This window comes from Globicephala melas, chromosome 2, assembly GCF_963455315.2.
Source record: "Globicephala melas chromosome 2, mGloMel1.2, whole genome shotgun sequence".
In the NCBI taxonomy this organism is placed as follows: domain Eukaryota; kingdom Metazoa; phylum Chordata; class Mammalia; order Artiodactyla; family Delphinidae; genus Globicephala; species Globicephala melas.
This window is the reverse complement of record NC_083315.2, coordinates 49955768-49968447: the sequence shown is the minus strand read 5'-3', so window position 1 is coordinate 49968447 and position 12680 is coordinate 49955768. Positions and strand designations below refer to the sequence as shown.

Below are 12680 nucleotides of genomic sequence, written 5' to 3'. Positions count from 1 at the left end.
AATGAAGTGATTTTAAGTACAAATACTTTAAATTGCTGTATTAAAGGAGATCACATTGTACAGATTATTTATAAAATAATATTTGACCATATTCACATTATGGTCAAATTCTAAACACTTCCTTTTCTACAAACGGTGTACTCAAAATTTTTATAGCTCAATTAAGAAAAAGTGTCATGTGTGAATACATTACACACTTTAGAACACAGCCTAAATCCCCACTTTAATCCCTCTTCCCCATTCAAACCAACTGGAATAGCATTCATCATCATACAAATCGCAACATTACTAAAAAGCTACCATAATTAAGAGGTGAGGTAACAGTCTATTTTTAAAACTATAAACTTCTTCTAAAATGTTAATTATCTGCTGCCAGATGAGTATTCTTACAACAACTATTTGACTGCCTAAACTTTTAAACACTTCTAACAGCTGCCCAATGCCCATAGGACAAATATCAAATGTTACAGCCTGGTATTCAAGGCATTCCATCAACTATACCCAATCTGTTTCTTCCTTACCTTTATTATTCCCCTATGCAAACTCTCTATTCCACAGAAATTTTGTGTATGATATGAATATTGGTTTATATTTTTCTATATGCATACTGCACATATATGCATACTGCATGTATACTGCATGTCTGCCTTAGCTACCTTTATATAAGAGAACTGAAATACAACTTAGACTACAGATATATCTCACTTTTCAGGCATACCCATAACATTGTTAAATACAGTGAGTACTCTACAGCTTTTGCTCTAAATGAGCTTCCAGCTCTAATACTAATATAATATTTATATGCTGAATGGTTAATATTTGGTGGTAAACATCAAAATCTTTGGATTCTAAGTGCCTTGAATCCATACTGAAGTGTATCCAACAAAGGGACTTCTGAAGTAAGATAATAAAATAGCCACACATAATCCTGTTAGAAAAACAGAAGAAATATGGCCAGTTACCACCATATTCCCAGTGTCCAGTACAATGCCTCATATATATGATAAATATCAGTTCAATAAATTAAAAAATGAAGAAATAATGCATTACATTCAATACTTTTACCCTTTTCTCTTCACTTCTCTTCAGCCCCTGTCAAAAAAATTACAATGCAATTCTAACAGAATTTACAGCTTGGGAAGTGCAAGAGAGTCAGTAAAACCACAGGCAGGTATTCTATTAGGCTCTTTCAGTAGGCACCTAAACCTTCAGGAGAAAGTCAAAGGTATTATACGTCTCTTCGGAATCTGGTTTACTTCTCAGGTTTTAGCTATTTCCACTCTTCACACTACACTACAGCTATTCATAGCTGATTTTAATTCCATAAAATAAGTATGCTATACCTCATTTCCTACTTTCCACATAAGCTGTCCCCCCTGACCTATAACACCTTTCTTCTAACCCCTTTTCTCTCTCCAACCCTATCCTTTAAAGGACTCAGGTGATGGTGTCACCTCTAGAGGAAGTTTTCTCTGACCATTCTCCCAATCCTCTGTACCCTCCTTTTCTCACTGGTCAAAAATTTGGTCAATGTATCAAAGAACTTCCTGAGAAAAAAAGAACAATTTATCTCATCCTAAGTACTAAAACATTCAATCCATGACACATAGGGACATAAAAAGGATACAAAAGTATTCATCAATAATCACAAGAAATGCATTACAGAAATGTGAGCCATATTATGAAGTGATATATATATATATATATATCACCCTTTTCACCCATGAACTCCTGTTTATATATCAGCAACATCAATCTCTGATGGAGAAAAACCTGACCTCAAGAAAATAAAAATCACACGTAGAGATGCATAGTTCCTTATAAAAAGCACATAAATGAAAACCAATAATTGTATGATAAATAATAATATTCAAATACATAGCAAAATGAAAAGAGTAAAACTGAAATTGTAAGAGCTACGGTGATTGCTGTGTGAGGTGATGGTGCAGGACATGTGGGAAGAGGAGGAGGGCCATGAGGATTTCGTGCCTCACCCTGTGAATCACCATCCTGCTGCTTCAGGCTCTGTTAGGAATAAAAGAGCAGGGCAGGGGGCTGGAGGTGGAGGAAAGCTTTGTCTTGTCTTCAGATGTTTCATTATTTTTTCCCTTTCCCTGCCGCTCCACTGCAGCCCTGTAAAACATTAGGCAAGCCTCTTAAACACTCCCTGTCTGTTCCATTCCTCATCTGTAACATGGGGAGAAAAAAACTGATTGGCTCAAGAAGGCTCTGTGAGGACATAATAATCCTGTCAGAAAACCTAAACATAATCATGCCTCCAAATTCTGTAACTAGATGATCTCAGGAGACAAAAGTCATTTCTTTCTTTTTTGCTCAGCTGAGGAACTGGAGTCCATCTCCCCACCCATCCCCACCAGACCCCCTAAATACACTCAAAGAAGCACGTATAACCCATGAAGAATTGAATCGAAAGGTCACCCATTAAAAATGTGTTCCCTAGTTTGCAATTCACACCAAATCAGCATACTACTTTGAATTGCTCTTTAGAAGGTCTTAAAAGTTGCAATTTGTGCTTGCTCACTGCTTGAAATTATTTCAGAGGATAGTCTTAGGGATAAAAATATTTTAAAAGCTGGATAACCACTGCCAAGACATTGCATGCTAACTTGAAGCTTTTAGTCTCACTGCACTTGGGACAAGTTACTTCAAGTTAATACAAGATTGCTTAGGCCTCATCTCAAAAGTTTCTGATTCAGTAGGTCTGAGGTGGGGCCCAAGAACTTAGATTTCTAACAAGTGCTCTGGTGATCCTGATGCTGCTGCTCAAGGCACCACACTTTGAGAACTATTGATTTTAAAAATAATGTACTCCTGGCATGATCACTTTTACTACCAGCTGTTTTTATTTAGTAATTGATAGATGCATCTTATATTGATTCCCTATCTTCCTTTGAGATATTATTTCCAAATTCCTTTGTAATCTGAAAGCAGGGAAGAACTATTAAGACTCAAAAAAGCAGATTTTCTCTTCCTTTAGAACACAAACTATCATCATCTTACTTCATTTATCACTGTGCCTCAATTTCCTCAACTACAAAATGGGGATAATTAGAGGGATTCAATAATATAATAAGATAATAAGATAATATAAATAAAAGCCCTGGGAAGAGTACCAGGTCATAATAAGTACTTGATAAATGTTGTATATTATTCTTGTTGCAATTACTTCACTAATTTTCTGTTCATTATTGAGGAAAACTTATTCATGTTTACTATATGTTATACATTACTGGTATATGTATAAAATCTTATCTATTTATGGTGAAATGTCCCAGAGCTCCAATGGATTCGGTAAACTGGGGAACAAAGGGAGGGGGTAATGTTAAAGACCAAGGTTCTAATCCCAGTTTTCCCACTAAATTGCTACATGACTCTGGGCAAGTCAAACCCTAGTCTCAATTTCTGCTTCTGAAAAAGCTTACCTTGGATATGAAGATCAAATGAGATAATGCAAGTGAAAAAATAATAATAATTTAAGTACTGTAGTACTCCTGTGGTGAAGAAAATACCTCTATTTGGGAACAGTTCACAAGATATTAATAAGAGATATAACTGGCCATGGCCCCTGTATTTACATCCTTAAATGACAGCACAATGATCTGAATCACCACACAAGCTATTTACTGAATGTCCAATGCCACCAAGTCACTATTTTAAATATATAATGCTATTTTAAATATATTATGAGCAGATATATTTAATATTTCAAATATTATTGCAAAGTGAAAGAAAAGTAGATACAAAAGTAATCTCAGGCATTTATTGTGTAGCGGCTGCTAACGTCCTCACTTCATGCCTTTAGCATAATTTTTATTTTGATGCAGAACCCTTGTATTGGTTCTAGGCTTCTATTCAGTATAAATTCAAAGTGAATGAATAATGGCAACTAATTAGATTGGTGATTTTCATTTCTAGTTTCTAATACTCTAGGACATACCTAATGTTCTTATAAAATTGCATAATACAGTTCACAAGTTTTTAAATCAATTTACTGAAAAGAAGATTTGGGGGTTATAACATTTTCTTTGTACATTTCAATTAAATTACTACCTTTTGTAGAAGCAAACAAAAATCAGCCACCTTTCTTTGTGTCAATGCTTACCAACATAAAAAGATACAATGTATATCTTTGATGTTTCCTAATGAACTATAGGGAATAAAGTAGTAAACCTCATTTTTTGAAAGGAATATATTCCTGAAAAGCAGTACACAAATATTTTCAAATAAAATGTCATTTTAACTGCACCAGTGATACTCCTCTTTCAAAGAAATCCAGTTATGAAGTCTCTTACAAAGTTTACCCCAATGACAATCTCCTAATTTACCAATGTGTAAATTTCCATTTTCATGTATTTAGCTTTCTCAACACAGGAGATATATACATCCAAGACATTGCAGACCTTGATTTAAAATACCTAAATGCAATTTAAAATATGTAAATGCTGTTGATTAAAAAAAAACAAAGCTATACAGAAAAAATTCTTATCAACTACAATTAAAATGTTAAAACTGATTAAAATTTTAAGAGACTAGTTTTAAAATATAAATAATATGAAACAAGGAAAAGCAAAGATAGAAAACACCACTCTGTAGACGTGTTTCTAATACCTGTGGTTAAAAATACCTGTAGATCAATGTGAGCATCATGTATTCCTCTGTTTATCGTCACAATATTCAAATACCAACTACTTTTACTTTTACTATATTATATTTATTCTATAGTGCTCCCAGAAAACATATTAGATCTAATTCCACAGGCAAAAACATGTGCATCCTTATGCCATGGACTATGCAGATGTGGTTAACAATACAGGGCACCCATCCCTCTTCTCTCCACAGTACATCCCAAAAGGGCCTGTGTGTAGGATCCAGCAGAATAGAAATATTGGTACATCTACAGAAGACTCCATTTTAATATATGTAAGATTATGTCAAAGAATATTTTAGTTCTGGGGGAAAGCAAAATCCTGCCAATTTTAAAGACTAACATATATGCAACAGGAAATGGGTGAATTCAGGTTAGAGGCCTTATGAAAGTTGTTCACAAAATTTTCAGTTGGTTTCACTGTTGGTCATATTGCATAAGGAAACACTCTAAAGTAGATCACTTATAGTTGTTCATGCCTCCATTTATTGTTGATGTACTCAGCGAATGAGTACATCATGAGATGGCTCAAGAGTCCGGAACCAATTTGTTAGAGGTTTAATATAAAATCTTCCATTGGTAAAAGTGTATCTCAATGTTTTACAAAACTGTAGGTAGGAGAAAAAAAGAAGTCTCGTGGCTTGAATTAGAAATCTCTAAATAATATCACTTTGCAGAGTCCCTGGCATGCAGAAGTTCCTCAAATATTTTTGTCAAATGAACAAATGCACGTCAACAAGTTTGCTTCCAATTACTACAACGGTTTGAAAGGAAACTATATGTAAAAGGAAAAAATACTTAAAATGATATTCTAAAAATATCCTTAAATAAGATATTTGTAAAGCACTTAGAAAGTGGCCCATAGGAAGCTTTATACAAGCATTTGTCATTACTCTTATCCTGTTAATTTAGTTTGGTTCACAACAATCTTGGTAGCTGCATTAGCATAAAGTCATCACCACAACTGATAAAAAGAACTCAGGTATGTATGCACTACTAGTGAGGATGTAGTTGCATCACCTTTACATGTGGAATAAAGACCATCTTACAAGGGTAACCACTACTGTCTTATAATGAAGATTAACTCAGTAAGACATTAACATACAAGAAAGGTGAATTAAGCCTTATAATTTTATCCTACCACAACAAATTAAATCCCTTATAATCCAATATTTTCTGTCTTGTATTTACATAATGTGTCTTATATTTATATAATTCAGAACTTCAAAAAGAGCTACTGGTAAGGTTCATGTTCATTTATATCTAAGAAATTCAATTAAAAAAATAAAACATCAAAATGGCAATTGATGGCAATTTGCTTCATACTAAAGCAAACTATAATATAGGAGAGTGCTAAAAAATGTTTGGGATTTACTCTCTTACACTTTGACTGCTGACCACAACAGAGATGAAGACTGAGGTAGTCTGAAAATTCTGTGAGGATTAAATCACACTATATTCTTCATATTCTCTAAGGAAGTAAACTTTAGGCTGTGCGAAGTACCCTCAACTTCCGGGGGCCAAGAACAACAACTGCTGCAATGAAAGAGCAGAGTAGTTAGGGTTAAGGAGGTGATTGCCTTCTATAATGAAACTAGCTTCAATATCTATTTGTTGACAATATTAAAGTCAACTCTATTTTTTTGTTTGACTTAAGGCAGTGGAGCTTTTGATAAGACACAGAGGTTTTTAAAATGTCATTTTAAACTAAACACCAGGGATACCTTCTATTTCAAGGAAAGCCCGTTACAAAGTCTCTTTATGAAGCTCACCCAAACCAAGATCCCCTAATTTACAAAATTACGATTCAAAATGCATTATGATACATAACCGGGAGTCTACTAAGCCGTTTATATGGCACATAAGTGATAAGATATACCATAAAAGCTAAATGATATAAAATAACTTACAATTGATTAAAACACAACTGTGCTAAGGAGTTTGGCTAAAGATGTAACCATGTAATTTAACTGAAGTGATCAACAAAAGCAAGGTCAAAAGCTTCATAAACACTGGAGTGAGCCACTCAAATAAAATGGTGGGAAAATCAAGCAACAGAGGAATTGTAGCTCTAATTATACCACACTTTTACTTTTCATTTCAAACAATTAATTGCTAAAAATTAAGTATTTTTCTAATAAAAGTAGCAGAATTTTTTTTTGCAGTAACAATCAATCAATTACTGTCCAAAAAGGAATGGTTAAGGTAGAAAAATATAGGGGAAATTTAAAATGCATTTTCAGAACTATAACATAATCTGTGGAGGCAAATAAATCAGATTCCTATACAATAAAGTATATTTCTCTATCTTAATTTCAATTTCTCAAATAAAATCTAAATTTGGACTTCTTCTTTTATGGCTAGTTCTGAATCATTTCCCATGATTTCAGTACTTTAAGCAAGGAAATCTCTAATTTATTGAAACAGTTTTCTAATATTACAAAACTAAGTAAACATTATGTCTTTTCAAGCAGCGAAAAAAAAAATCCATTTCGAACAAAAATAAAACCTCGAAATATAAACAAAAAAGATAAAAGTAAATAAGAATGCTAATTTAAAATATTAGAAATATACATAGAAAGTTATCTTTTATAAGATTTTTGCAACAGAAAATAGTTGAAGGGGAAAGTATATTGGTTCTCCTTTTTGAAGGTTTTGTCTTAAAACACTTTCTGAATAGACTGAAATCATTCTATAAAACTCCTTTTCTTATTTTCACTTAATTAGGTTGGTAGAACTATGAGAGATACCAAAGGGCAACAGATTAAAAAAAATAATGAGGCAATCCTCCCCCCACAACCAAAGTACTATTAACAAAATAGAAATAATATTTACATCATTCCCTTCCATTTCATTAGTGTTTAAAGTTGTGGGTAGTCACTGAGGTAACGAAATAATTAAGACATGTTAAAACTATAACTTCATACTGTCTAAAGTGATAGTTTCTTATAATATTAATTTAAAAAGTCATACAAAATAAATAATCATAGATGAAATGTTAGATTATACTGATGTATATAGTACAACAGCCTAGTTTATTTTTTCTCAATGATTAGGATATGCTTATAATATAAATGGGTCATCATATAGCAATAATTAGACCCTTCTAAGAAACAATTCAGAGAAAAGCTATATCTATAACCGATTTATATTTTGAATATAAAAAGCAACCTGACAGTTAAAGTTATTAAATCAAGATTTAATTATTATCTACAATTCAGGCATTACTAGATATATGTTACCTCAACAATATCCGAGTTGGTTCTGCTTTCATGAGGTTCATTATATTCTGTATACTTGAGAAGAACTTTGTCCATATCAGTGCTGGCATACTGAAACAGTTTGTTAGAGCTGTTGAAAATGATGAGTGCTATTTCACAGTCACAGAGCACACTAAGTTCATAGGCTTTCTTCATTAATCCAAACTTTCTCTTTGTAAAAGTGACCTAGACAATCCAAAAAAAAAAAGTATATTTTTATTACAAGTTATTAGTAGTACTTGAATACAGGCTACCTGAAGATGAGGTCTCTTTTAACACTGAGTCTGATTTCAAAGCTGAAAAAGGTTCCTAGCTTCATACTCCACGTGAGTCTTCTTCCCCAATTTGCCAAAGGCCTACAATCCTACATATATCCTGTACCTCCAAGGGCTCTAATAGAGCAGTCTCCTGAGGAGGCTTCCTTTATCCTTGGTTGCCACTCTGCTGCAGTGGGCAAAGAACCAGAGAAGGAAACAGTTGATCAGTGGCCCCTTATCATCCAGGTTAAAATGGCATTAGAAAACCAAGTCCCACCTCAAGTAATCCATTCATTACTCAGACTTTAATCCCTAAACAACAAAGTACATCCACTAATCTAATTTATACTTCTCCTCCTTCCCAAGCTCTTCTACTGCACCCACTGAAATTCAGTCTAGATCAGCAAATTCCCCAATGTCCTCAAATTCTTCTTTGAATATTTCTTTCTCTAACTGAAACATGTCACCTGAAGCCCTCTCAAATAGAGACTAATTAGTTTGTTTTTAAATACTACATCTCCTGTACTCAAGGGTCTGGAAGATATGTCCTTTTTGCTCCCCATTCTCTCCTCAATTTTCCTTCTTCTCTAAAAACCCCAGATATCCTGAAGCTCAAGCCATGAAATTTATACCACCCCAAAACTCTTTGTGGTGACCCCTGGTCACTCTCCCTCTCCCTCATGCACTGATAAGTATCACATAACTACTTCTCATTCTAATCCTGCTCTTATCTCTGGTGACTTCAGCATCTGTGTAAAAAATTAGTGCAAATACCTTAGCCTCTCAGTTCCTTTATCTCCCAACCTCCAAAATGATCAACCACCACCACATGTCAAGCACTCCTACTGCCATACCTTAACTCTGCCATAAACAATAATCACATCACCTCCAAAATCTCAATTTCACGCATTCCACTTTGCCTTCTATGCAACTCTCCTATTTTGTATTATCTCTCCAGAAATTCTTTAACCTTCATCAAGTCCTCCAATCCATTTACCTCACCACTTTGTTACTATCTACATATTCTCATGCCCTTTCTTCTCTCTTTAGATTCCATGGGCCATCACTATTTTTCACTTCTACTCTTCTCTCATTAACATACTTGCTTAGCACAGCCCCAACCAAGTATTGACCCCCCATACATTTACCCAATTATCCTTTTATCTTTATGCAAGTAGCTGACAATTACTGGGAATATTAAGTGTGCGTGCACACTCACACCCACATCCCCCTTGTGTTTCTGAACTGATGACCATAAATCTCAACTAACACTTAACATTGCTTGACATTGTAACTTGGCTTATTTGTCCCATTATCCCATTCTCCAGGTCAGATACTTCCTACCTTCTCTCCCTCAAATCAACTCTCCACTGATAACCTTGCCTCAAACCATTGAGAAAACAGAAATCAGCAGCAACTATCTCACTTCCCATCACCAAATCTATCAATTCAATTGTTTCATCTGTACTTTTCCACACTCTCCCTTCTCTGCTGTCATTATTGACATCTTTGTTCCTATTCCTTTCCATATGCTACACTCTCTTCCCTCATCATGGTTTCCCTCCTATCAAAGACCACAAGCTTAGAAACATGCTCTAGCATCTCCTTTGACTCCACGCTGCCCCTTCAGTTACCACCCCTTCTCTTCACCCCTCTTTCTGCTCTACTTCAGAGTAAAAATGTTTGAAAGAAACGTCTATAGTTGGTGGCTCTAACTTCTCATCACCTATTCTCTCCTCAACCTTACTGCAATCAGACATCCAGTCCCCAGATTCCACTAAGACTTGTCAATATCATTACAGTGACCTTCAATTTATGTGATTAAAGTCAATAGTCATTTTTTTTCTTACCTTACTATACATCTCGTTTGACAAAGCTGACCATATTCTCACTCTTCAAACATTTTCTTTTCCAGTTGTTTACGGCACAACACTGCCCTGGTGTTCCTCCTACTTCAGTGACTGCTTCCTCTCAGCTTTTAGAGTTATATCCTCTTCCTCTGCTCAGCCTCTACCCACTGAAGTGCCTGTGAGCTTTAGACTTGGGCTCCCTTCTCCTCTTTACCCCCACAGTCCTTGCTAGGTAATTGCAGCCAGCCTCATGATTTTAAAAGCAACAAATATGCTCTTTCCACAGTCTTCTTCATTTCAGCAAATGGAATCGTCATCCATTCAAACAAAACCAAATAATATCTAAGAGTTATCCTTGATCCCTCTTATCACAATAATCTACCCTACCAATCCTTCAGCAAATTGTTTTAGCTCCACCTCTAAAACATATCCCAAATCTATCCACTTCTATCTACACCACTATATCGCCCTAGGTTAAGTTACATAATCTCTCATGTGTATTATTTATATAATCACCTTATTATTTTTTTTACATCTTTATTGGATTATAATTGCTTTACAATGATGTGTTAGTTTCTGCTTTATAACAAAATGAATCAGTTATACATATACATATGTTCCCATATCTCCTCCCTCTTGCGTCTCCCTCCCTCCCACCCTCCCTATCCCACCCACCCAGGTGGTCACAAAGCACCGAGCTGATCTCCCTGTGCTATGCTGCTGCTTCTTATTAGATTTCCTGCTTTACCTATTGTACCCCACAGTATATTTGCCACACACCTGACAGAGTGATATATTTGAAACATAAATCAAAATGTGTAAGTAGGAGTTTAGAGTTTTTCACTGCACTGAAAGTAATAACCAAACTCATTAAGGAAACAGAATAAATGATCTGGCCTCAAACTATGTGACCTTATTTCTCATCACTCTCTCTTACACCCATCATGCTGCACTGGCGTGTGCGTGTGTATACATGTGCATGTGTTTTCCTTAACCAGAAACTACTTTCCACCTTAGGAACTTTGCTATCTTCCCTCTCTGTGGAACACTTTCACACCATATCTTTCTAATGGTTCCTTCCCTCTCCTTTTAAAACTAAATCTCTCATCTTTATTTAATCTTTTAAACAAGTCCTTACAATATAAATACACAAATATATGACTTTATATGAATGCATCTATGGAATATAATGTGTTTTGCTTGCCTCCCTATTTTCCCTTGCACCAACATAAACCTCTTAACACACATTTTCAACTTAGTATTTTTCATTCCACACTTTTGTATAAGACCATATAATCATATACACATTTAGATGTATACACATACGAGAGATCTTGTCAGCATTTTACAAAACTGGAACTCTTGTCACTTTTATTTTGTTTTACTCATTTAACTACACCTTGTGGATATGTCTCAGTCAAATGGTATAGTTCTAAGGTACTCTTTTGAATAATTTCATAATTTTTTCATATAAATGTTACTACTCTTTTGCTAGGTGCAAAATAAAAATCTTGTTTCTGTAATATGAATTTTCCTAACTAGCAGTGATTAAACATCTCTTTTTTATATTTGTTGCCATTTGAGATTTGCTTCTTCTAAGCTGCCCATATTTTGATCATTTTCTTATTTTATAAATTGTTTATTACTTGTCTGAGAGCTCCTTGTACAGGTATATTAACCATGTTTTATACTTTTCCAAATTTCTCAATTATATATTACCTTTGTTTACATATCTGTCATTTAAAAGTTTTAAATTTTTATAAACTGATTGTATTACTGTTCTTCAAAATCTTGGCAGTTATTATACCACTGTAAGAATATAGTGAATATGAGAATACCACTATTAAAACACACTATTTTAAAACAATGAAATCAAAATCATTTATATTTTGAGATGCACCCAGATGTACTTGCTGCATTAAAAATTTGAATTCAGCAAAGGTGCAGTTAGAAAACGTTTTACCTTACTCCTAGTAACTGGAGAAAATGACAATCAGCAAAGGAAAGCATTTATTGCAAGAATAATTCCTACTCTAGTCAAAGACTTTCAAAATAAGTGAGATATGAACAAGACATGAGACAGGTAATACTGCTTCAGAATAGCTAATAAGCATGCCTGAAGAAAATTCTCTAAAACAAAAACTTAAGTTCACTAACAGTAAAATTAGGACAAACCCTGTTGTCCTTTCCAAAAATACTTATACAAAATATTTCTCTGAAGTTATCTATTAGAAGGAGTTGAAGGATGGAGTTAGTGGAGGAGACCTAGCTTATAACAACCTCCTCTCCTCCATTCCTCCAGCTTACTCCAACTAGAGTAAGATCAAAAAGAGTTTTTTCAGTAACTAGAAAGATTTGCACAAAATACACTTACGTTTCAACAGTGAAGCCAAAGACATAACAGTGAAAACTACAATCTTAGTATTTTACTTTCAAGCTTCATAAATTAAATCTTTTTATTTTATCTATAAGTGCTTAAGTCTATTTTTACTCTGGTTTATTGCTAACAATTTATAACAATAGTAATATAAAATTAACTTTGTATTCTTATAAATTTGTCATCCTTTTATATTTTGAAATAATTTCAAACATACAGAGAAGTTTCAAAAAGTAGTACAAGGGAGGAGATATGGGGATACATGTATAT

At 34.1% G+C, this 12680-nt stretch overlaps 1 protein-coding gene across 14 annotated transcripts in view; it reads right to left on the bottom strand.

The window, feature by feature from the left end:
* The window catches only part of MEF2A (myocyte enhancer factor 2A), a 181045-nt gene that overhangs the window by 76031 nt on the left and 92334 nt on the right, over positions 1-12680 (bottom strand). For 12 of the 14 annotated variants that reach the window (XM_060293905.1, XM_030873134.2, XM_070044859.1 and 9 more), the window contains one exon: positions 7909-8112. In XM_060293905.1, the coding sequence (XP_060149888.1) occupies positions 7909-8112 (204 nt within the window). Of the gene's footprint in view, positions 1-1994; positions 2127-7908; positions 8113-12680 lie in introns of those variants that run through there. The other 2 variants (XM_060293904.1, XM_060293903.1) reach the window with 2 other exon arrangements.